Source organism: Trachemys scripta, chromosome 5 (assembly GCF_013100865.1).
Source record: "Trachemys scripta elegans isolate TJP31775 chromosome 5, CAS_Tse_1.0, whole genome shotgun sequence".
In the NCBI taxonomy this organism is placed as follows: domain Eukaryota; kingdom Metazoa; phylum Chordata; order Testudines; family Emydidae; genus Trachemys; species Trachemys scripta.
This window is the reverse complement of record NC_048302.1, coordinates 2,228,247-2,253,786: the sequence shown is the minus strand read 5'-3', so window position 1 is coordinate 2,253,786 and position 25,540 is coordinate 2,228,247. Positions and strand designations below refer to the sequence as shown.

Here is a 25,540-nt window from a genome sequence, read left to right as displayed (position 1 = left end):
TGAGGCTCTAGTTTGCTTTCATTGATTAAACAAAGATAAGTTTCCGAGGGGGAGCTGTGTTAGTCTGTTTCAGCAAAAACAAGGAGGAGTCCTGTGGCACCTTAAAGACTAACAAATCTGATGAAGTATCAGAGGGGTAGCCGTGTTCGTCTGAATCTGTAAAAAGCAACGGAGGGTCCTGTAGCACTTTTAAGACTAACAGAAGTATTGGGAGCATAAGCTTTCGTGGGTAAGAATCTCACTTCTTCAGATGCAAGAAGTGAGGTTCTTACCCACGAAAGCTTATGCTCCCAATACTTCTGTTAGTCTTAAAAGTGCCACAGGACCCTCTGTTGCTTTTTACAGATTCAGACGAACACGGCTACCCCTCTGATACTTTACTCAAACTAGTTACACCAGTAAAACTTTCACATGTATTCTGCAGGCCACAGTCTGTCGTAGGCCTGGCCTGCATACCGATTCTGTACCAGTATAACTGTCAGTCAGAGGTGTGATTTTTTAGTTTTATCAGTAGTGTTATACCAGTACAAACCTCCCCATCAGGATGCAGATACTGGTATAGATCATTCTCTTTCCCTATAGGAATAGCCATAGTGGTAGGAACATCTTTAAATCAGTATAACCACACCAACTGTATGGGCCCAGTTAAATCCAGACAGCTTTTGTGTGTAGACAAGGCTTTAGGGGGTTTGGGGCTTAGGTATTGTAGGTATTTACGATGACAATCTCATCAAACTACTGACAACTTGACTCTTAATATTCCTGCTCAGATAATAAGGGGACAATCTGGTGTCCAAAGGCTGGAGCTCCTGCCTGGAGACCGCGACAACTTAGCTATCCAGACCCGTGGCGGCCCTGAGAAACATGAAGTGACTGGCTGGGTATTGGTAAGTACTTGTGCACATTCATATACAATTCTGATAACTTTTTGGCAAGATCCAAGTTTCTATGCATAATACTGGGAAATTACAATGGAGTAGGTGCAGTATTTTTCTTGGTTGAAGTTAAAAAGCAGAGACATGTATGACAAGGAGTAAGATTAAATGCATTCAGTTGGCCCAGTTCTTTGCTTTTATCTTTTGTAGTTATTTACACACATGCAAAATGTGTGTGAAAACAATGAGGAAGAGCAGGATGTTTAAAAGCTTTCAGGACTAGGACCAGACTGAAATGACAGACCACCTCTCCTTCTGCCCTGTCTGTAAAATCCTGCCATCAACAGGTGCAGCACAGCAGGTAGCTAAGCCAGGGATTGCTAGCACTGGAGACCAGTTATCTATGGTGAAGGTCACATGGGAGTGGAATTCTCCACAGATCAGGGCACTACTGTCCTACCTTTTGTGGAGCATAGGGCAAGACGGAGCACTACACTAGACACTCCCTCTCCACAGAGACAGAGTCACTCTCATAACTTCATATGAGCCCCACAAACCCAAGCCAGAATCAGCCTGACCTCTCTCAAGCACTGTTTATATTTTGTACCTGTCTTGCTGGGGCACGCTTTCCAATCAAGTCTGTACAGCTCAAGAGACTGTTCCCTATAGTTACAAGCTTGACCAGATGAGATGCCCTCCTCAAAGAACTCTGAACTGCTCGGTAGACATTTACTTAAGAGGAAAGGGGCAGAGACCTTTACTTCCACTTGATTCCATGTCCTACAGCGCAGACTGGGGATTGCTATGCGAACATGGCAGGACTGGTCTGTCCTGGAGTTCACAGAAAACCCTCGCTCTTAGCATCTCTGACCTGTGTCCTCAAGGAATCTGCATCCCAGACATTCAAAACTTGAAGTTAAAAGATGGTTTGTTTTTTTAAAAAAATCTGTTCTCATAGAGGGAGTTACTCAAGTGGGAGTGTGACAACTGGAACAGCATCCTAGGGCCTGAGCTGTAATGCATGGAAATGGATTGGAGAGGGGAAAGAGCAGCTGCAGGGAAGCCAGCAGAGAGGATGGCACAGTAGGGCAGGGGTGACAGATTTGCTTTGCAAGTAGATAAGCTTTGGCACTAACAGACCACACTGTGCAATCTCTTCAGCTGCCAAACGAGGTGGTGGCTGGGGAATGGAACTCAAAGGCATTAGCTTACACTCTACGCCAAAACAGAGGTGGAAGCTTGGGCAGAGAAAGCTTTGGAGCAAATACGTTACTGAGCCAACAGAAATATGATGAAGCACATTCCCGGAGAGGAGCATTACGGCTACCGCTTTTTCCTGCCTCCCTCTCCATGACAACAGGCAGTTCTAAAACATCACAGACACAAACCTAAGCAAACACAAACAAGGTTTGAAGTCTGGCTAAAGCAAATCCTGCTGTGGAAGACAGAGTGAAATGGGGAGTGGATTGATTCTCTGAGCTCCAGGACAGGTACCAGAGTGCTTGCTGTAGTGTAGTTGGATACTGCCACCTATCTGATTTGGGAACTAGAGCAAACCACTTCTGACCCAGTCAGGCTGACTGAAGCCACCGCTGGCCCTTCGGCTCCGTTGAAAGAAGTCAGGGTTGAGGTTTGTGCTCTTTGCTAATAGGGAATAAATTCTCATTATTTTTAAAACTTCAGTTTATGATGCAATTTTTTTTAAACAAAACTATTGCATGTTCCATACTGGTGGCCAAGGGAATATTCTGGACATGTGCAGTCTCCAACTGCTAATTCCCACTCGATCAGTTACCTGTATTGAGTCTATTACTAGTGCTATTGTTTATTGCTGTTACATAACCCAACAGTAACACAAAGTAACTGGAGAACAAATCCTCTGTAGTAAACAAGGATACATGCTGCTTGTTTTCATAGATCTCTCCTTTGAGTAAAGCGGATGCTGGAGAGTACGAGTGTCATGCATCAAACTCCAAAGGAGAGGCTACAGCCTCTGCACGAATTACTGTCCTCAATGACTTACATGAAATACCCATAACTAAAGGTAGGTAATATGTGCAAAGATTTTTTTTTTTTTTTTAAATGGAGTTTATGCCCTTTGGTTGTTTAGGATATAAGAGAACAACCTGAAACATTGCATTTAAAACTGTTAGCTGTAGCTTGCTGATATTTCCAATGTCAAACCCAGTCTTTCTGGTTCTGGTGAAGCACTCATGGAGGTCTCTAGTGTAAGAGCTCACACATAGCTGAGAATTGGGTTGTTGCATCTTTATTAAAGACATGCTTTTTCCAAAGTGTGTGTTAGCTATTGGAGGTTAACTAGGTAAAGGTTAAACATGGACTAAACATCCCTTCTGTTCCCAATAGCGCCGCTTTCAGGCTACGGGGGTGATTTCATTGGTTCTCCAGCCACCACGGTATCTGAAAAAACCTGAATTTCAAATTGTATAAAAGGCTTTAAAAACACTTCCAAAAACAGCAGGACAATTTTGCCAATATATGTAGTCCTAATAGCCTCCATCATCTTCCATCCTAGCAACCTTTATCACACACATTTATAGGTTAGTGTATGTAATCCATTCATTTAGGTTCTAGACTTCTTCTCTTTTAAATGGCACATCTCAATAGCTGGAAGATGTGTTTAAAAAAAAAAAAAAAATCAAATATTGTCCAGCAGTAAATCAAGAGTATAAAATGACTCCCACCATCAATTGGGTCAAGTCAGACACTAACGTAATTAAGTTATGCCCTTTGCTAAAGGTGCGTGGTTTTGGCCATATTATACCTCTTTTTAGAAATCCATAATCACAAATGCAGGGGGATACATGCATCTAATGATTTAGCTTTTTAAAGGACAACTGAAAACTGTCCAAAAACAAGTCAGGGAAGTGATAGGCTTTTGCTGTTTGTTAATGACAATGCTAGTACTAGAATGCACCATGGCACAGACTTGATAGTACACCATAGTCACAAAGATACATGAGGAGAAATAAAAGTATGCCACAAATTATTGCAGCTCCTTCTCACCTTTAGGAAATGACAAGGAGTTAAGAAAAGTATTGATGCAACAAAAATAAATTTCCTCCAGAATTAATTTTTGTTGCATCGAAGTTTGACATATGCTTTAGCTAATCAATAAGTGAAGGTGCAGACAGTCTATAAAAGGAGTTTACCTCAAAGCTGGTAAAGGGGCATTGTGATAGGGTGACCCTGCTTCGAGTGCCATCCAATGCATGACAGTTGTGCCAAGCCTGGTTCCCCTTTGCTCACCTTTTGTATATCGTCCGAGTTCAATTTATTCATCTACACCAGTGCCATAGTTCCTCAAAAGCCTGGTTATAAAGCAATAAAAATACATAGTATGTTTTTCCATTCCCCTGTCACCCATCCAAGAGCCTCCATCAGCACTCTGTTCTCGATTCAGGACCCCGGTCTCTAGACCTCTCTACTCCCACAGTGCTTCATGGAGAGGGTTCTCCCTCAGACAGCATTCAACTCCCAGTCCTTCCTCCGTGCCTGCCCCTCCTGCCTCTCTTCACCACGCTGAATCACCCCCTTTTTTCTAGAGGCCACTGCTCGTTAGGAGCTCTTGCTTTGGTCAGTTCCCACCAGCAGTTCCAGCTCTCATCCACATACAGTTGTCACTTCTGGGGCTCCTGAAGCAGCGTGCCAGCTCTGACTTGCTGTCTGACTCTCTCAGGCAGTGACAGGCATGAAGTCATCAGATGGCATCTCAGATGCATCAGTAATAAGTACAGTCTAAATGTCTATGTAGTTAGCGAACTACTGACAATGGACATGTTCCAGTGACCTTAGTGAAAGGTCCCAATTCCATTACCCTAAGCTATCCAGTTCCCTCAGAAGAAAGAAAAAGAGGAAAGGTCTGATTATCCACATTTAAGTCAATGAAGAACAAAACAGAAAATTCACTCCATTGATATTGGAGTATCTGTAGTGTTACCCTCTTGTAATTATGAACCTGCATCCCTTTTTGTTTTTTTTCCCCAGATGATGGTGCAGAGCTGTGACGTGAGGACTAGATCATTTATGCAGTTTAAGTTAGTATTTTGGAAAGCTGCAACCACTCACTTCTAGGCTAGAGCCTGATAATAAGTTCCTCATTCTTCCTTTTAGTAATGTTTTGCACACATGCTTTTGGCAGAAATACAAATAAATGTAATTCACATTTGACTACAAATCTTTATTTCTTTCTATTTACAAAAAGTAAGCTCAAGATCATTTAAACAAAGTGTTCAGATGCAAAACAACCTGATGTAAATGACATATGCAACAGTCTGCATTCAAAATCTTTTAAAATGGAACACTAGAACCAGAGCAAGCGTATACGTAAAGTCAGAACTAAAACAGGGCCTTTTAAAGGCTAAACACTCATCATACGAGGTGCAATACTCATGGACATCAGCTCTTGAAAGAGGAGTTTACAAGCATATGGCATTCGCACCAAGGAAATCTGAAAAGGAGGTAAGAAAATTTAGTACATGGTATCTTTTTAAAGATTAATTTCACTCTCCCTACTCACTAAGTAAATAGTAACATTTTGGTACCAAAATTACAAGGCTATTTTTTGAGAGGGTCTAGTGCTTCATATGAAGTTATATTTTTGATAGCCTTTTAGGGAAAGTCTTTACAATTCACCTTGAAGTGATGACTGATCACACTCCATCCAGGGTGGCACTACTTTACTCAATAGTGTTGATATGTTTCTCTACAAGTCCAGATCAACACAACATTCAGTTGGTAGAGCATCAGGCTCTTAATCTGAAGGTCCAGGGTTTGAGCCCCTGTCCAGGCACTTAGCTTTATGGGCTCCAGTCGTGCAATAGGTTAGTGCGCAGTACTTCTAGAGCAGTGATGCTGAGGTTGTGAGTTCAAGTCTCACCTGGAGCATCAGTTTTGGGATAACTCAGTGGTTTGAGCATTGGCCTGCTAAACCCAGGGTTTTGAGTTCAATCCTTGAGGGGGCCATTTAGGGATCTGGGTCAAAAATCTGTCAGGGACCGTACTTGGTCCTGCTGTGAAGGCAGGGGACTGGACTCAATGACCTTTAAAGATGCCTTCCAGTTCTATGAGATAGGGAGATATACCTATTAAACACTATTTATAATTTATCATTTTAATACAGTAGACGTGTCCTTCAGTGGTCAAAATCTGTAGACAAAAGATCTATCTTTTGCTCCTATTGGTCAAGATATTTTATTTATGCATATTAACTATTACCAGACAATTAAGCTCCTTAGAGGTTGAAGGAGTAACTGAGTTATGGTAGAGAAAAACAATCCTTTTTACAGTTTATACTCGAATATAAACTTCTATATTAATTCAAAACCTGTGATTTCCCTCCCCCAGCACCTCAACTATGTGACATTTAAGTTTATTCCTCTCTCAACCAAAACATAATATTCTGAACAGTTGGAGTAGTGGCAAAGCCATTAAATCAATCCATGAGTTTTACAGCATCTGTTTTTTCCCCAAAGGTTAAAAGATTTAATGTTCATTTTCACTTATGTATTTTATAATACTGGGTTTTCAGAGAACTCAAGTGAAATTTTCTGCCAAATGACACAGCCAGAACTCTGGCAATTATAGGGAAACATGAATGAACTCTGACACTTAGAAAAAACAAACACTTGTAGTTATATAGTAACTATTGGGTTAATTTTTGTTTCTTTTACCACTTGCTCTCTTCATCCTCACTCACCATCATACTCCTTTAATCACTGTTTGTTCTTGACTGCAAGTAGAAATACTTGCGGAGGAAATCCATACATACCTGTGTTTTATTACGGCACCCCCTGCACTCGTACGTGTGTGTCCTTGTGTTAGCTATTGCCATTATTCCACAAAGATTGCAAACATGAACTTGGTATGGGTCTGAAGCCTCAAACAATCTCTCTCTTAAAAACTGAGCTGCTCCATGAGCAATCTGACAGTCTCGCTCCATTTCTCCAAAACGAAGGCCACCATCGCTATAAGGGGGGGAGGATATTTTATCATTAAGTCAGAAATGATGGCTCCAGCAGCTATTACGGAGACCTAATTCTGTACAAATACATCAGCAGTATTACAAATAGATGCCTCTGTACCCAGCAAGTTGTCATCATCTCTTCTCCCAAAAATAAGATCATTGGGAAGAAGTCAGCCAAATTATAAAACTGCTGCTCTGACTAACAGTCGGATGACTAAGAAAATTTCTACAACAGATGACAATATAGTGTTTGAACAGACAAACCACAACCAACTCTACTACAAATGACTAAGTCATGTTTTATCTGTCCAAACCTAAGCACACTACCATCAACTCCAAATGGGTGGCTAATTGGATGAGACAGTTAAGATACAGCTGCACAGTTGAGGCAGCTAATTCTTCTCTACTTTAGCAAACCAACTGTGAGACTTCAAGGACACTCATAAAAAAGAAAACCCACAAATATTCTTACCGAGATCTACCTTCCATCGGTTGCCTGTTAAGAATCTGAATTGGCCCTCTTGCACGAGAATGAATTTTGTCATCTACCATATGTTTCAACCTCTGGTAGTAAGTCGGACCAATGAAGATTTGTGATGTGATTTTGCGTCCAGTGAAGCCATTGTAGAGAACCTGAAATAAAGAATACAATCTCTGAAGCACGAGCCTAAACTAGACATAAAAATTATCAAAACAGACCAATAACCTTTAGCTAGATTGGCATTTTGAGCACTATACCTCATTTCCTCTCAGATGATAGCCATAATCTGATAGTAGATTGGAAATCTTCTGCACATTGACAGCATCATTAAAAGGTGTAGCATCACCAATTTCTCCCTTGTTTGCGGATACCTATAGAGAAAAAGGGTTTGCTGAATACTGTAAATTTTTATAGACACAAGCTGTGCATTCTATATGAAAGTAGTCAGACAGCATGCAGGTAACTTGAAACAGCTAACCTACTCCCGCTGTTAAGATTTCAGACCCAATGCCCAGGACTGTGTCCAACCTAAACTTTCTAATGAAATGGATATTTTTCTGTTGAACAAAAACTTAGACGCACAAGTTACAGGTGGGATTTTCAGAAGCACTTAACACTAGCCTAACTCTGTTACTCCTTTCTTTTCCATAGATTAGGAGACTGCTTGTATAGTAATTCTGTCAATAAAAGCAGCAAAGAAATCCTGCTATAAACACATTGTGGTTTGACCCACTGAAGATAGCACTCTGGCTTCTCTCTAAGGAAATTAATATACCTTTTGTTTTGTTACTAGATCCTCAAATAGGAACTTGATTATCGTTCTTTAGTGGGTTAACAAATACCAGAAACTAGCAGATCAGCTTCTCCACAAGATAAAACAAATGCGGTTTACTTCTCAGATTTTAGCTACACAACACAAACTGTTCTCCTTACCTTCCCTTGAAGACATTCAATCAAGTGACCAATTGTCATACGGGAAGGGATGGCATGGGGGTTGATGATTATGTCAGGTGTGATGCCTTCACAGGTGAAAGGCATATCCTAAAGCAGGAAAGAGATTCTCATTATGCCTCGTGAGAAGCTAGGGAGTTCCAACAAAATAAAAATCCAATTCAACTAAGTGACTCAAAGACATTTTAAATAAGAAGAACTGAACAGAGGTTAAATATAAAGCAATATATTAAGGTAACTTATTTTGCAGGCAATCCACATTAATACACAAGTTTCACTGTACAGTAAGATATACAAGTATGAGGAAAAAAAAGTTGCTACCTCTTGTCTGTACTGGATACCACAGGTACCCTTCTGACCATGCCTGCTGGCAAATTTATCTCCAATTTGTGGGATTCTCACAGAGCGTACCTGGAGGGAACAGAAAACATTAGATCAGTGACCAAAGAAAAAGGGAATAAGTATAAACAACCCAGAAGCCATAGTCACTGGTACTGACCCTAATTTTGCAAAACTTGTATCCTTCCTGGTTAAGGGTTACCATGACCTGGTCTACAATACCAGTCTCACTAGTTCGTAGGAAAGTGCTACAGTCCCTCTTTGTGTATCGTCTATTAGTGCTTTCCAGTTCATCTTCGTTCTCAGGCAGAGTTACTGTTTTGCCAATGATGACATCATCTCCTGACACACGTACACCAGGTGCTATCAAACCATCATCATCTAGTTTGTCATAGATGGCATGCCTCATACCTGAGATTAAAGACAAATGAATTCAGAGCCAAAAATCCTTCAAAGTATTTCTACAAAAACATTAAGGATCACGTTCTCAGAACAGTAGACACCATATTTGCATTCTGTGCTAGTACACTCCAGTGTTGTGAATTCATGACATATTAGCAAATGCAGATTCTACTATAAATGTACATGCTGCCAACGTATCCAGAAAGAGAATATTTGTTTTTTTACTGACCATACAAGTTTCTTTGTACCAAGAGCACAAATTTATCATTTACATGTTTACAGTGCAATATAAACAGTCAAATATAGTAAAGTTAAAATGAAGGACTCTGTCTGGCAAAGCCCGGCTGCTAATTGCAGGCTTTGTTTCTTCCATCATCTCTTACCCTGACAAGTTTCACGTGTAGGTTTTTCAAAAACTTCTTCTTGGTCAAATCCTTTCTTGGACTCTTGTTCTTTATATGAGCGATAGAACACAGATCTGAAAGAAAATTTAAAAAGAAAAACTTGTTTAGATATCAGTGTTTTTTTTAAATTCATATGCTATAACCTCATCTACATCACAACCGAGACCCTTTCTCTGTTTTTATTGATTTGTCCAGAAAAATTCCTAGATTTTACAAAAGCTGATTTTTTTTTAAAAAAACATTTTCACACAAGATTTGGACCATTTGAGTGAACGAAGATACAGATTAGATAGCTAATGTTTGTTAATAAATTAGTCCAAGTGTAAGTGTGTGGCAATGTAGTGGAAGATATATACACACAAACACGGACATGCATGAGTATAGTGTGTTAATGTGCAGTTCATGCAATAAGCGACAGCATTAACTCCTTTTACTTATAACAGAAAAATAAGTGTGTCTGTTGCTTTTTCCTGTCCTTTTGTTCCCCCATATTAACCCTGGCATTTACCTAGAAAACAGGGGTTAGTTTTTGCACTAATTTTCACCTGCTTTTAATTTAATTTTTGTAATAAACTGAAATTCCCAGGACATTTTAAACAAAATAAAAACTGAAAACAAACTGCCCTGGCAAACAGCACAGTTGAGTTAGGGTTACTAAGTAATGACAAGTCTGAAAGAATGCTCAGGTCCCACTCAAGAAGTTTTTACTTGGATACTACTGTACAACTTCTAGAGCAAATCAAGGAGAAACAATGAACTCTACAAGGACATTATGACAGTCATTTCTCACAGTTTTACTCAGAGATGTCTACAAATAAACTGCTAGTTAGTGGCAGATGGTGGCAACTTTGGGATCTACTATACATCTTACAAAAAAGGGAATTGTGTTATCCCTGTGTTACAACCCAGACTACTTGACTCCTATGTTTCACCCCTTTCCCCTTTGCCTGCCTTTTAGCTTGCATGTTTTGATGGCACCCCATCACCTGAATACTAATGTAAACAATGACACCACCCCTGTACACATACTAAAACATGATGTGTACAGTGATGAGCAATTTAAGAACACTCCCTGCCCCGCATCCATTAAGCTGCACACTCTGAAGTACACCTCCGGTGCACTAGAGTGCTTTGGTTTTATTCAGGTTTTTCAATTTCTTTTTTTTTTTTTTTAAATGCTACCTTAAAGGCTAGCATATGCATCCACAGCTGTACTTGAAGTTTAAAATTTTTTTATTTTTAAAATGTGCCAGTGAACATAACCAATGCTCACTTTGGGCAATAATTATTCATGCGATCCATAACAATCCAGCACAGCTTCTCATTTCTTATGCTACATAAGTGAACAGATGTGAAGACGCGAACATGCCTCTAAGGTCTATCCAACCAAAAGTGGAACAGACTGTGGACCTAGATAGCCAAAAGACAACAATCAATGTGTCCATTATATCATTCAGGTGTAACTGCGGCCAAGTGGTGAAAGGTCACATCAGTGACTATTTGCATCAATAATGGCAACTGTTTCTTATTCTAGAAGACCTGCAAAAATCCCCTGTGCAAGCATTTACCACTTCCCTGGCTAACAATAGGATTATATTGGGAAGCTCAAATGCCTGGCATCAAGGGCTCACATAACTGACAGTTCAAAAGAGAAGACATCCAAATCCTATTACATTTAATCTACATACAAATATGATTCAGTGCAGTGAGCAAGAGCTAACTTTAAAGCAAGAGCAGAAAAAAGGTTGGTTGGGAAAGTGTGTCATGTTTTTAACTTTGGCCCTAGTTATTCACTGGAGCTGCAACTTTTGCATCTTCTTGCTGTGTAGTTGTAACTTTTATAAGTGACTTTTTAAAAAACAAAAACTATTTTAACACACTAATAACAATAGGCAATAATCAGTTGCTGATAGTATTTTAAAATGTCTGACTAAGTTAAAATTTGCTAAAGTTAAAATTTGTCCAGAGGCTTAGAAAAGGCATGTTATGTCCTTTAGACATCTGAATAAGGACGGGGAAAGATTTTAATCTTCAAATGAGTAAAACCAACCATAAAATTTATATGAGCAATTTTCTACAGTTCAAAGTTCAGGAAAACCATACCTGAAAAAACCTCTATCGACAGCAGAACGGTTCATGATGACAGAGTCTTCCTGATTATAACCAGTGTATGACGCAATAGCCACAATTGAGTTGATACCTGTAATGCAATAGTAGCAAATGTTTAAAGGACCTACAGCTCATATAAGCAAGGTTTCTTCATTCAAAATGAACTGTATGCCATATATTTACACTTCCCGGCCATTTATTAAAGCGCACACACACACACACACACACACTAGGCCATGTGGTACTGAATACATACAAAATTGAAATATACCGTAGATTAGAACTTTCAATACAACAGTGACCCCTTGCGGAGATCTAACAAATGCTGATGAAAAATATACTATTTCCAACATTTAATGGGGGGGGGGGGAAGAGGGAAGGGGAGGTGCGGGGGGAGATATTCTTTTTAATATACTGTATGCATGTTGTGGCCTCAGCAGCTACACTGAGAATATCTCCTTATAGCTAGTGATGCCCAGATTACTAGGCACAATAATGTGAATGATCAGAAGTTACTAAGCACAATCCTAGTTACTTTTCACAATAATTAATGGTCTTTAAATATTAGTATGTGTGTACATTTTATGCAATACATTTTAGGTTTGCTTATTAAGCCACAACATACCTGCTGGCAACTCTCTAAATCGCAAGTACTCCATAGAGCGTGTAGTCACAAGGGGTTTTTGAGGGTAATACAGCACATGGGCTAGTGTATCCATACGAACGTGAAAGTTTGTAATATAAACTCCCATAGCCTGTTTACCCATAGCAGACTGGTATGTGTTCCTAGGAGACTATGAAGGCAAGAAAAGGAGCAGTGTCAACCGAACATCTATTAAACTCTTCATGCATATACATGTCTACATATGTTAAACATGCTTTTTTAAATTTTCCTTTTATACTATACTCTCTCTTTCTTTTAAAGTTGATAAGAAAGGAAGAGAGGCTACTGACCTGGTTGTGATCAGGGAAAGGAATAATAGATGCACATACTCCTAGGATCATGGATGGGTGAATCTCACAATGCGTGTAAGTTGAACAGTATGCGACTCCCTTCTCCTGCAAGTCATCTGGAGTCATTGCCAGCATCACCGTCTCTTCTTCTAGCGTGTCGATGTATTCTACTACACCACTGGCTACAAGATCCTGCCAACTAAACAATCAAACTGTCTCAATGCCTTACTAGTCAAAAGTAACATTTAATACAGATTTCATTAGCAATGTCAAAAAGCAAAACGTATCTTGTTTGAAATTAGGGAATACACCACTGCCTTGATTTGACACAATCATGCTCTATGGCGATTATAAGCAACACTGTGTAGCACACACAAAGTAGTCAAGTAACAAGTTTTTAAATACAACGGTGGCTTGCAGCTTCAGCTGACTTCAAACAAACCCTGAGAAGTATACACCACATTTGGAAGAAAGAGCAAGACATTTTTCCTGTTCTGGGGAGATTTCTTACCTGTAGTTGTTATACTCTCGTTCTTTCAGTTGGTCAATATGCCTCTTCTTCAACAGCAGCTTTTGTTTTTCCACAATTAAAAGTGGCCTGCAGATTCTGCCAGCATCAGTATAGATGCGGATTTCTCGCTCCCTAATATCCCTGATCATGGAGACCTGAATATGCAAACAATGAGAATTAATGGGTTCACACTTTTGAGTCTTTGTATGACCCATGGAATAAGAGTCATGGTACACACAGCAGGAGCAATAACAAAGTGAAGTTCCCCAAAGTGGGAGCCTTTAAGCTATCATCTACAGCATGCGGTGAGTATTAGAGCTCCACTGAACACGGTTCCAATTGGAAAAGGGCAGTTTTCAGCTAAATTCTCTTTTAAAATGATTTGAGTCACTAAGCCTTTGCAAGGCTTTCCACTTGTCCTCATACCTTAGAAAGGTGTGTTCTGCCTACTACATTCCATCCTTCGCAGCTAGAATTTACATGGTCGTTCATTCAGAAAATTTACCTCGGACACAATGATGTCCATCTGACGACGTAATTTTCTTAGTGTGTTCATCAGCTGTTCTGGATCTTTGTGTATCCCTACCCAGCAGCCATTAACAAAGATCTTGGTTGCACTACGAAAAGGAAAGCCAGAATTATTTGAAAAAGCGGTTTTGAATTAAAAAAAGTTTAAAATTATTCAGAGACAAACTCATTTATACATACTCTGCAATGGCTGCTGGAGATATTTCTTCTAGATTTTCCATACTCCATTCTTCTAAAAATTCCAGAATCGGAGATGGCTGAGACCCCACAGAAATGTAAGCCATCAAGGCTAAGTTCTTCACAAGTCCTACTGCATGGCCCTAACAAACAGATTTAGTTTTGTTGTAAAAACCAACAAATCAATATGCCTTTGAAAAGGCTAGACAAATAGTTTCCAAGAAAACACATACACAGAATTGATAGTGGATTCGGACACAATTACTTTATTAGTTAAAAAACATCTTATGCCTTCACTGCAAATTTAACTTTAAATCTGAAATTAAATACCAAAATTAAAATGCAACTGCATATTGCAACAAATCTGCAGACGTTATACTACAATACAAGCAAATATGCTTTTGAATACATTAGTTTCAATGCAACTTGTGTTACCTCTGGAGTCTCAGCAGGACAGACCATTCCCCACAGTGTATTGTGGAGCTGTCTGGGCTTTGCTAGTTTGCCATCTCTACCAATTGGAGAATTCAAGCGTCTCAAGTGGGAAAGCGTGGATGCGAAGGTCAGGCGGTTTAACACCTACATGTAATTGTAAGATTTAAAATTAGACACCCAAGCTGTATTCTTCATGTCACACCATTTCAAAATGCCTACTAGAAGGAAGTCAGTTACCACCTAACCTGACAACTATCGTTATGCCTTTCAACAAAGTAGTTGTAAACAGAAATCAATTCGCCTCAACTCATCTTAGACTAGAGTGATGTCTTGCCCAGGTCACCCAGAACTGAGAGCCACTGGATTACCGCTCTGCCTCAGCGAGAGTTAGCTTTGCTGCTGCTAAGCTCTGTGGTAGGGTGCTGACACATCAGCTTGTCTGCCTTACCAGCAAACTCTTCTGGACTCTGCCAGTCCAAACCTTCCCTTGCAGGTAACAGTGAACCCAAGTTCCCCAGAGATGTATTGCTGTAGTGTCCAGTCCCTCTCACAGAAGTTAAGTTTGCTGCCTCCAAAGAGGCAGAGCACACAACAGCCTGTTAGATTAGCTAAAGTAAATATAAAATCACTGAGATGGTCTAATAAAACAAGAATGGAGTTTATTAACAACCCACATAGGCTTAAGTGATTTCAAGTAAGGGTGAAAGATATGAAAGGTTAACAAACAAAACACAACACACATTCTACTGATTAAAACTGAACTTTAGCAAGTTACAATCTTTGTGTGAGCAGGTTTTTCACCTACAGTCAGTTCCCAGAGACTTCAACCCCTTTGGCTGAAGGACCCAACTCTCCCAGATTTTGAGCACTCTGGCCTCTTTTGTCCCTAAGATGATGTATCTCAATTAATTCATCCCTGTTTCTGCTTGTATTTCATTAAAGCCCATTGTCTGTTTAGCCAGAAAGGCTTCCTGGGGATAAAGCCTCCATCCTTTGTCATCATCGTTAAATGGTCACCTCCCTCACTTGCTAGTTTAAGGGCTTCCTTTACCAGATATGGAAATGTACTCTCCTGGTTTCTGGCCTCACCTGGCTCAATTTACATTGGAGACACAGTCAAGCAGGCGAAACAACATTCGTTTGTCTAGGACAGACTGGGCTTACACACAGCTTGCCAAACATGTTACGAACATATTTCCAGCACACATCTCTAATTCTTTACACACACCACACAATAACATTAACGACCAGTGTCTTAGCAGTTTGGATATGATACCTTACGTGACACCTTTCAGATACAGATTATGACAACAGTGTGTCGGGGCAAGGAGTGCACCAGGTGTTCTGCATTACGGTATGGTATGCCCTTCACCAGTTGGCGCTGAAGAGCTCCCAGAATCACAGTTAGGTCTCCACTTCAGAGATGACTATACTGGCAGAACTTTTAACTGTGTGCATTTGGGCGTTCAGCAACTTCTATAGTAGGGCTGACCCTGAAAGAACTCTGTTCACCTTTAATATATACTCTGTAGTGATTGCCTAGCCAACATAGAAACTCTGACGTGACAGAATCTTAAAGAGAATTTTTAATATGAGCATTCTGGGTAGGTGGATAGAATCTTTGACAAGACTAAACCTATGCCTTGTCTAAGACTTATTTAGCTATGTTACCTGAGATACTCCTGCTCTGGCCTGATGAGCTTTCTTCTGATCACCCCAGTTCCCAGTAGCCAATGAGTACTTCAAACCATCTGATATAATCCTTGTTTTAATTGCCAGTTCCAAGTTAAAATCTTTCCCTCTGTCAATAAACTTCTGTGCGTATATTCTCACTTCTTTGAGCAAATTTTTAAACATTCTGTTAAAGAAAGCAGAAAATGTAATTGTTAGAAGCCAGGAAGGGTAATTGTAGTAACATTCTGTAGCAGGTCAATTTAATCAAACAGATTTATGAAGAGTTCTTGAAAACAGGACACAGAAAATAGAAGTGAAATGCTTCACAGGAGTCAAAATAGAATTACATTTTTATATGGATAAGGATTCCATCCACGGTTACATTAGGCAGCATAAATATAAAAGCATATAAACTCCTCATCCTACAGGGCATAAGCCAGCAACTAATTGCCTGGAGTTCAGAGAAGTTTCTTCCTATGGACAGGTTATTCCATAATTGTACATCTTGTACCTTCCCCTGACGAATCCGAGACTGGCCAAGGTCTGAGAGAATATCAGAATTGAAACAGTGGTCTGTTCTAGTATGACAGTTTTACATCCCCAACAACTACATGAAATCAGACCCTCTAACATTTGAATACCATTCAATGGCTACAATTTTATCATGCTTACCCTCTGAACAAGAATGCAAGCAATGGCCCTGCCAGATCAAGTCTTTTGTTACCATAATGATCTCTGTCATCGAGTTCTCTTCTGCCCAGAGCTGCCAGTAGTAATCTATGAACCATGTACCTAATAAGATAAAGAGAGACAACTTACTTTGTATTTTAATTAGAACCAGACATTCATCACCAAGACCAGACAACTATTTACAGGTCATATCCACTAGGGGTGCCTATGAATTGTCAATCCTAAATCAAATGAAATTATTGCATTTCTAAACACAGACCTCTTTTAATAAGCACAAATCCTAAACACCCATTCCTTGTTTAAGTCAATACAGACCCTAAAGGAGATTTATTTATTTACTTATTTACTTGCAATCTACCCCATTTTTGGATTGGACCTTCACCTAGCCAACGAGTGTGCTTTTTCTCTGTCTTCTATTGTCGAATTTAGGCCCCAGTTAAGTCAGCAAGGCTCTGCGTGAGCATGGGGGCCTTGGGCTCCTGATGCAGGGACTGCCTGCCTGTATATCATTAGGCACTGAGCAAGGTGATACCACCCAAATAATTTTAGATGGCCAAGAATACACTACATGGCCTTACAGTCAGTCAGTCATCAGCCTGCACCACAACTACACTATCAACTCAAGCAATAAATTAGCAACACAATAGAACCTCAGAGTTATGAACACTAGTTATAAACTGACCGGTCAACCACACCCCTCACTTTGAATCGGAAGTATGCAATCAGGCAGCAGCAGAGATTTAAAAAAAAAAAAAAGTATAGTAGAGTATTGTGTTAAATGTAAACTACTAAAAAAAAATAAAGGGAAAGTTTAAAGAAAGATTTGACATGGTAAGAAAAAACTTTCTGGGCTTGTTTCGTTTAAATTAAGATGGTTAAAAGCAGCATTTTTCTTCTGCATAGTAAAGTTTCAGAGCTTTATTAAGTCAATGTTCAGTTGTAAACTTTTGAAAGAACACCCCCCAGTGTTATGAACAACCTCCATTCCCGAGATGTTCATAACTATGAGGTTCTATTGTAGTGTCTTTATTTAGGTCACTAACACCACATTCAACTTAAAATCCAATTTCTCATCATTTCTGCCATTTCAATGCTGCAAGGATTGGGTTGCAAACACTACAGTAGTATTATTTTGAAAATTGTGGAAACATTTCTACCAGTCTTACATTTCATAAATATCTAAACTAAATTTTGAATCAATTTTGGGTTGATAGTTTCCCTTTCAGATGTATGACACAGCATTTAAGACAAAAAAAAGTCATACCCCAGAAAATAGGCCTTTTTGGTTTCACAAAAGTCACTGACACCAACATGTGGAAGCATTTCCTTCTGTAAGACTTCTTTTGCATACTTAATTCTTTTCTCTTTGGTAACACCAGGCTTTGCACCTCTTGACCCAATGAAGTTTAATGCAACATTCTGTTCCTGGATGACAAATGCTTCATCCAAGGAAGGTTTGACCTAATGCACAAAAGGAAGCAAAATCATTGCATCAGAAGGGGGGGAAAATAGATGAAAACATCCATGGATGATTCAGGATTTCAGTTGCATAGCTGTTTATAAAAATTATTTTCAGGAAGTTCTAGTAATCGACTACGTTTTACATACAAATTCCAAAAAAGTTATTTTTTTCCAAATATAATTCTCCATTATATTGCAATAACTGATTTTTTTTTTATTTTTTTTATTAAAAAGAGGCAGCAGGGAACTTATTCAGATATTCTAGAATAAGACATGAATACAAAGTGGCAGTGCATGTAGAATTATTTTATGACGTTACAATTAAGCATGTTTCATCTACAAGTAAAATTTAGTGGGTGATGCCAGTTTAAATAAAACCTTCATATACTATGATATTAATACCAAATTAGCTAACACAATGGCAGTCACCACAGACAATGCACCTCCAAGTCAGAAATACTTCTAAACCAGCAAATGATGATTGGATCTTTAAATGTTCACAAGATTGTATCATTAAACATGATTTCAAGCTACTTCACAGCTAAGTAGTGGGATATTTTTTATTTATTTATTTATTTTTAAAACAGTACATACAGATCAGCTTTTTGTAAAAGACAACCGTGGATCAGTGTGGCCCAATAGGCAGTGCACCAAAAGATAGTTTAGACAGACATCAGTGGGATTTTTGCCACTGATTACAATGGGAGCCGGATCAGACCCTGTAACTGGATACTAAACAGCGCTCTTCCATTCCCACACAAGCACTTCGGGTAAATGTACATTTACCATAATTGTTTTATGCAGAGAACTTTGATTACTTTAACCAATGCAAAAAAACCCAACATATTTAAGATTCAAGTGGTACATGAGTCTTAAAATTACAACTGGGATATAGACAGGATGCTTTGAATATAGTAGAAGTAGACAGACAGACTTTAGCTCACTTAACATCATGACCCATGCCATTATTTAAATATACATTACCATTTCCATCATCTCAGGATCTTCAAAGTCATAAATTATGTGCTCTAAAATGTCTCTGTCAGATACAAAACCTAATGCACGGAAAACAATAATGATGGGCACTTCTTGTTTGATATACGGCAGAGTTGCTACAATGCGCTGACCAATAGCGCTCTTCTTTGCACCCTAGAGGGGGGACAAGGTAGATCAGTCTCAAATGCATTTGATTTCAAACAAACCAACTTTTTCTGGACTTCAAATGGCTTGAATAAAGTACTTCTCTCTCTTGAATAAGTATGGTTTTTGAAACTGAAAATAATTACCATCTACAAAACCATAAATATAAATATAATTAGATTAGGTCTGTCCCATTTCTAATACATCTGTTTTTAAACTATGAATGCCACAGAGCAGCTACTGAATAACATTTTTCATCTTATTCAAGAGGTTACAATTACATACATTAGATTTGAAAATCTAATCACAAATACATATTTAATAGACTATATATTTGATTACACTCTTCAAAGCCAACACACAGTTTCTCCAAAAAACCCTAAACTTAAATACCATGAGATACTATATAAAGAAAAAACACTAAAAAGTCTTAGAAAATTTCAGCCCAAAAATAAGCCAAATATAAAATATCCACCATTATTAAATTATCTGTCATGCATACCTGCCCTCCTCTGGCCAGCATGCTAACCCATATAGTACTAGTTGGTCGAGAGGAATTCTCCAGGCAGGATCTACATTCTCCTGTGTAGGCATATTTCGAATCTTTCTTTGCAAACACATACACTGTGTTTGTAGCCATCTTCTCTTGAGCAATCAGAACCTATATTGGAAACAAAAGCATTGTTAATAACCAGATAAGAGTAAGTTTACAGTAAGTAAATATAAACATGCAATACCTGTAAGATGTTTAGTTTTTAAATTGACTTCAAACCCATTACTATTTTTTGTCCATTTGCCAATCTTGTTCTTACCCAGCTACTAAAATCTAGCTTGTACTGTACTATCCATATTGGCAGTGCTGTACGATAGCATAATAGTACTTGTTAAGCTCTCCACATAACTATATGCACATTGTTATGTGGTTAAAGGCTGCTTGTTTTGCTGGTGTTTTTTACCTTTAGAAGAACAGAGTTCTAAGGAAATACTGTGTAATAGCATTACTTAATATAGCACACCAGAAACAAGGGACACTCCAAGATCACAGGGGTTTAGAACACATTTATTGCATTTTCTAGTAGTGATGCATTTAGATACTGTTCCGTAGAGGTCTTAGAATGCCTTAAGGGTTAGCATATTGTATCTGAAAAACAACTGTAAAAATGGCATCAGAACATTGATTCCATGTTTGTTGTCTTAATTTCCATGTCAAATGTGCTCAGTGCACAAATAAAAAAAAATTCAACTGCCAGCCCTGAGAGTCAAATTAGGGTTTTTTCCCCCTCATCACACGAACAAATTATGCCTTTATTGACAGCTGTGCAGTCATAGCGCCTTCAACGCATTTACATAGCTGGCCAATGCTCAGACATAGCTGCACATTAAATGAACTTGGCAAACAATTTAATTGATGAGGCATGTGATGGAACAGAATTTACTACTACTTATCATGCTGGTTCTGCTGAATACGAATAAAAGTAGCAAAACCTTATTTTGTCACTAAAACAAGTACATACAACTCTGAATAACGAGGAAAAGGTTTGTTGAGTTAGAAGGTGCCATTTTTATACTGCCACTTTACAGAGTTAGATCAGAACTACAGTGTTGGAACTGGAAACAAAACTATCAAAAATGTTTTAAGTAGTATTCCATTAAAAAAAAAAAAAAACAGTTTTCTGATTGGTAGAAAGAGGAACACGTATCATAGTAGAGCCATTTCAATGTATAATGTGGAATTTTCAGTATTGGTTAAACAAACAAACATTTCTTCATGTGAAATCTAATTCTTTACCTTTTCTGATCCATTAATAATGAAATAGCCACCAGGGTCAAGAGGACATTCATTCAGTTCACAAAGATCACGATCAGTCAAGCCATTCAACAGGCAGTATGTTGAACGGAGCATGATAGGAATTTTTCCTATAAAGGTTTTCTGATGCTGTGTCTGTAACTGGTCCTCTCCTTCTTTAATAACTGTTTTAGTTATGTCCACATACAAGGGGGCAGAATATCTATGAAAAAGAAAATACTACATGACTATATTACAGGGGTGGCCAACCTCCGGAGCCACATGCAGCTCTTCAGAAGTTAATATGCGGCTCCTTGTCTAGGCACCGACTCCAGGGCTGGAGCTACAGGCACCAACTTTCCAATGTGCTGGGGGGTACTCACTGCTCAACCCCTGGCTCTGCCACAGGCCCCCTCCCCTGAGCCTGCCACGCTGATTGGGAAGTGCAGGGAGGGAGCGGGAGGCGCTGATCTGTGAGGCTGCAGGTGGGTGGGAGGCGCTGGGATTGGGGTGGGGGGGCTGATGGGGGGCTCTGACACATTACTGTGGCTCTTTGGCAATGTACATTGGAAAATTCTGGCTCCTTCTCAGGCTCAAGTTGGCCACCCCTGCTTTATTATAACATTAGAATCATAGAAGATTAGGGTTGGAAGATACTTCAGGAGGTCATCTAGTCCCACCCCGTGCTCAAAGCAGGACCAATCCCCAACTAAATCATCCCAGCCAGGGCTTTGTCAAGCCTGACCTTAAAAACCTCTAAGAACGGAGATTCTATCACCTCCCTAGGTAACCCATTCTAGTGCTTCACCACCCTCCAAGTGAAATAGTTTTTCCTAATATCTAACCTAGACCTCCCCACTGCAACTTGAGACCACTGCTGCTTCTTCTGTTATCAGCCATCACTGAGAACAGCTGAGCTCCATCCTCTTTGGAACCCCTTCAGGTAGTTGAAGGCTGCTATCAAATCCACCCTCACTCTTCTCTTCTGCAGACTAAATAAGCCCCAGTTCCCTCAGCCTCACCTCGTAAGTCATGTGCCCCAGCCCCCTAATCATTTTCGTTGCCCTCCGCTGGACTCTCTCCAATTTGTCCACATCCCTTCTGTAGTGGGGGGGCTATTCCCAATAGAGGCGAATCACTTCCCTCGATCTGCTGGCAATGCTCCTACTAATGCAGTCCAATATGCCGCTAGCCGTCTTGGCAACAAGGGCACACTGTTGACTCATATCCAGCTTCTCACCCACTATAATCCCCAGGTCCTTTTCTGCAGAACTGCCACTTAGCCAGTTGGTCCCCAGCCTGTAGCAGTGTATAGGATACTTCTGTCCTAAGTCCAGGACTCTGCACTTATCTGATGAGGTTCAACGAGGACTTCTTTTGGCCCAATCCTCCAATTTGTCTAGGTCACTCTGGACCCTATCCCGACACTCCAGAGTATCTACTTCTCCCCCCAGCTTAGTGTCATTCTGCAGACTTGCTGAGGGTACAATCCATCCCATCATCCAGATCATTAATGAAGATGTTGAACAAAACCCGCCCCAGGACCGCCGCCTGGGACAATCCGTTTGATACCGACCGCCAACTAGACATCAAGCCGTTGATCACTACCCGCTGAGCCTAATGATCTAGCCAGCTTTATAGCCACCTTATAGTCCATTCATCCAATCCGTACTTTTTAACTTGCTGGCAAGAATACTGTGGGAGACCATATCAAACAAAAGCTTTGCTAAAGTCAAGATATATCACATCCACCACTTTCCCCATATCCACAGAGCCAGTTATCTCATCATAGAAGGCAATCAGGTTGGTCAGGCATAACTTGCCCTTGGTGAATCCATTTTGACTGTTCCTGATCATCTTCCTCACCTCCAAGTGCTTCAAAATGGATTCCTTGAGGACCTGCTCCATGATTTTCCAGGGACTGAGGTGAGGCTGACAGGTCTGTATTTCCCTGGATGCTCCTTCTTCCCTTTTTTAAAAGATGGGCACTACATTTCCCCTTTTCCAATTATCAGGACCTCCCGATCACCAAGAGTTTTCAAAGATAATGGCCAATGGCTCTGTAATCACATCAGCCAACTCCCTCAGCATCCTTGGATGCATTAGATCTGGACATATGGACTTGTGCACGTCCAGCTTTTCTAAATAGTCCTTAACCTGTTCTTTCACCACTGAGGGCTGCTCACCTCCTCCCCATACTGTGCTGCCTACTGCAGTAATCTGGGAGCTGACCTTGTCTGTAAAGATCAAGGCAAAAAAAAAAAAAAGCAGTGAGTACTTCAGCTTTTTCCATATCATTTGTCACTAGGTTGCCCCCCCATTCAGTAAGGGGCCCACACTTTCCCTGACTTTCTTCTTGTTGCTAACATACCTGTTAGAAACCCTTCTTGTTACCCTCGACATCCCTTGCTAGCTGCAACTCCAATTGTGCTTTGGCCTTCGTGATTACACCCCTGCATGCTCGAGCAATATTTTTATATTCCTCCCTAGTTATCTGTTCAAGTTTTCACTTCTTGTAAGCTTCCTTTTTGTGTTTAAGCTCACCAAAGATTTTGCTGGTAAGCCAAGCTGGTCACCTGCCATATTTGCTATTCTTTCTGCACAGCAGGATGGTTTGTTCCTGTGCCCTCAATAAGGTTTCTTTAAAATACAGCCAGCTCTCCTGGACTCCTTTCCCCCTCTTATTAGCCTCCCAGGGGATCCTGCCCATCAGTTCCCTGAGGGAGTCAAAGTCTGCTTTTCTGAAGTCCAGGGTCCGTATTCTGCTGCTCTCCTTTCTTCCTTTTGTCAGGATCCTGAACTCGACCATCTTATGGTCACTGCTGCCCAGGTTGCCACCCACTTCTACTTCCCCTACCAATCTTCCCTGTTTGTGAGCAGCAGGTCAAGAGGACCACAGCCCCTAGTTGATTCCTCCAGCACTTGCACCAGTAAGTTGTCCCCAACACTCTCCAAAAACTTCCTGAATTGTCTACGCACTGCTGTATTGCTCCCCCAGCAGATGTCAGGGTGTTTGAAGTCCTCCGTAAGAACCAGAGCTTGTGATCTAGAAACTTCTGTTAGTTCTCTGAAAAAAGCCTCGTCTACCTCATCCTCCTGGTCTGGTGGACTATAGCAGACGCCCACCACGACATCACCCTTGTTGCTCTCGCCTCTAAACTTAACCCAAAGACACTCAACAGGCTTTTCTCCAGTTTCATACTGGAGTTCTGAGCAATCATACTGCTTTGACATACAAGGCAACTTCTCCACCTTTTCTCCATTGCCTGTCCATCCTGAACAGTTTACACCCACCAATGACAATATCATTACAATATGAAGATAATGCATTCTAAACTAGAGAAAGCATAAAATAAAGGACTGAAAGTTATTCCAAGAAATTGTTGGTATTGTTAAATTATATTACTTGGTAATAAAGTGCCAATGATCTTTTGTACTTCTCAAGTAGTTTGTTTTAAATATAGGGAAGTAATTCTTCCTTTTACAGGGGATAATTAAAATTAGAGAAAATCCTATTAATTTAAATTGCAGATTTGTTCTTTCATGGTCTCCAACAACTGCTAAGGAGCTTTTTCTTACGTAAGATTTCTCAGTCTGGCTTCATTGGGCATCATGGGTGAAGGTGCGCCATCTCTTTCCCAATGCGTAGGCTTGGAGAGATAGATTTGTTCAAACTTCAACAGGTATCGTGGCTGAAAATAACCCAAAATAACTAATTTTAATTATCAGAATGGCAAGTCACAATATGCATGAGAGAATTTAGAGCTTATTTAATACATATACAATGCCACACACAGAGATCCCAGTTCACAGATTAGAGAGGTAATCTCTTTCTATATGTCTGTAGACAAACTGCACTTACAACACTTCACTGGATGCCTCATTAATGCAGATGTAGGATAAACTCGAGAGAATTCAGAAAAAAAAATATCAAAGGATTAAGATCTGGAAAGGTCGACACAAGTCCTAAATATGTACAGATTCTCTTAGCCACGACTAAAGATATTGGGCAGGAGGGGATGCAATAAAAGAGAAACAGAAGACGGTCTCCAAGTAGTTTGAAGAGTTTGTAACACTAAAGAGGGAGAATAGTTATTTAGCATGCTACAAGGGATTATTCACTAGCAAAAGTGTGATAAAACTAAGGAAAGGCAAGTTTTAGAAAGATTACCAGGAAAAAAGTTTTCTGACAATGAAATCTATTAGTCTCAGGAGCAGTGATAGAAGCAGATTGTTTGTTTACAAACCAGACAAATTAGAAGAGAAAAAATATTTTAAGGGACAATCCTGCAATGGCTTGGGTTGAGAATGGTGGTGGGAGAAGCAGATTAAAATGCTTAACAGGTCTTGCCCTTCTCACATACTAGTCTATGTATTTGCACACATTTGGTGAGCTAGATGTTTTATTGTCTAGTAAGATCAGATCATATTACAAAATTATTTTGCCTTCACAATATAACATTAATATTTACTGCATCAGCAAGGAAATATGTAAATATGAATTTATAATGGTATTAAAAATCTACTAAGATACAAGAACTTCAAACTTGAAATCACAGTATTTGTTTTAAAAGATATCCTGTAAGAGACATTAAATATATAAAAAGAAGAACAGGAGTACTTGTGGCACCTTAGAG

General features: G+C 39.7%; 2 protein-coding genes across 3 annotated transcripts in view; one reads left to right on the top strand and one right to left on the bottom strand.

Moving 5' to 3' along the window:
• IGFBP7 (insulin like growth factor binding protein 7) overlaps positions 1-5,066 on the top strand; it is a 54,757-nt gene extending 49,691 nt beyond the window's left edge. The window contains exons 3-5 of the mRNA XM_034771024.1: positions 771-887; positions 2,793-2,919; positions 4,884-5,066. Of these exons, the coding sequence (XP_034626915.1) occupies positions 771-887; positions 2,793-2,919; positions 4,884-4,903 (264 nt within the window). The 3' untranslated portion in view covers positions 4,904-5,066. The remainder of the gene's footprint in view (positions 1-770; positions 888-2,792; positions 2,920-4,883) is intronic.
• Positions 5,056-24,618, bottom strand: POLR2B (RNA polymerase II subunit B). Of its 2 annotated transcripts, none has more exons than XM_034771022.1 (22): positions 24,483-24,618; positions 20,907-21,126; positions 19,620-19,778; positions 18,962-19,126; positions 17,781-17,977; positions 16,499-16,618; positions 15,824-16,010; positions 14,153-14,296; positions 13,721-13,860; positions 13,518-13,629; positions 13,013-13,167; positions 12,502-12,700; positions 12,173-12,341; positions 11,542-11,638; positions 9,418-9,512; positions 8,793-9,043; positions 8,615-8,704; positions 8,276-8,383; positions 7,600-7,713; positions 7,334-7,494; positions 6,667-6,862; positions 5,056-5,346 (listed from the first exon to the last, which is right to left on the bottom strand). In XM_034771022.1, the coding sequence occupies exons 1-22, from the start codon at positions 24,515-24,517 to the stop codon at positions 5,257-5,259; spliced, it is 3,204 nt and encodes a 1,067-aa protein (XP_034626913.1). In that variant the 5' UTR covers positions 24,518-24,618; the 3' UTR covers positions 5,056-5,256. The 2 variants fall into 2 exon arrangements, with proteins under 2 accessions (XP_034626913.1, XP_034626914.1); XM_034771023.1 differs by lacking the exon at positions 5,056-5,346 and adding an exon at positions 6,557-6,620 and having other exon boundaries at positions 6,654-6,862.
• Between the last annotated feature and the right edge of the window lie 922 nt (positions 24,619-25,540).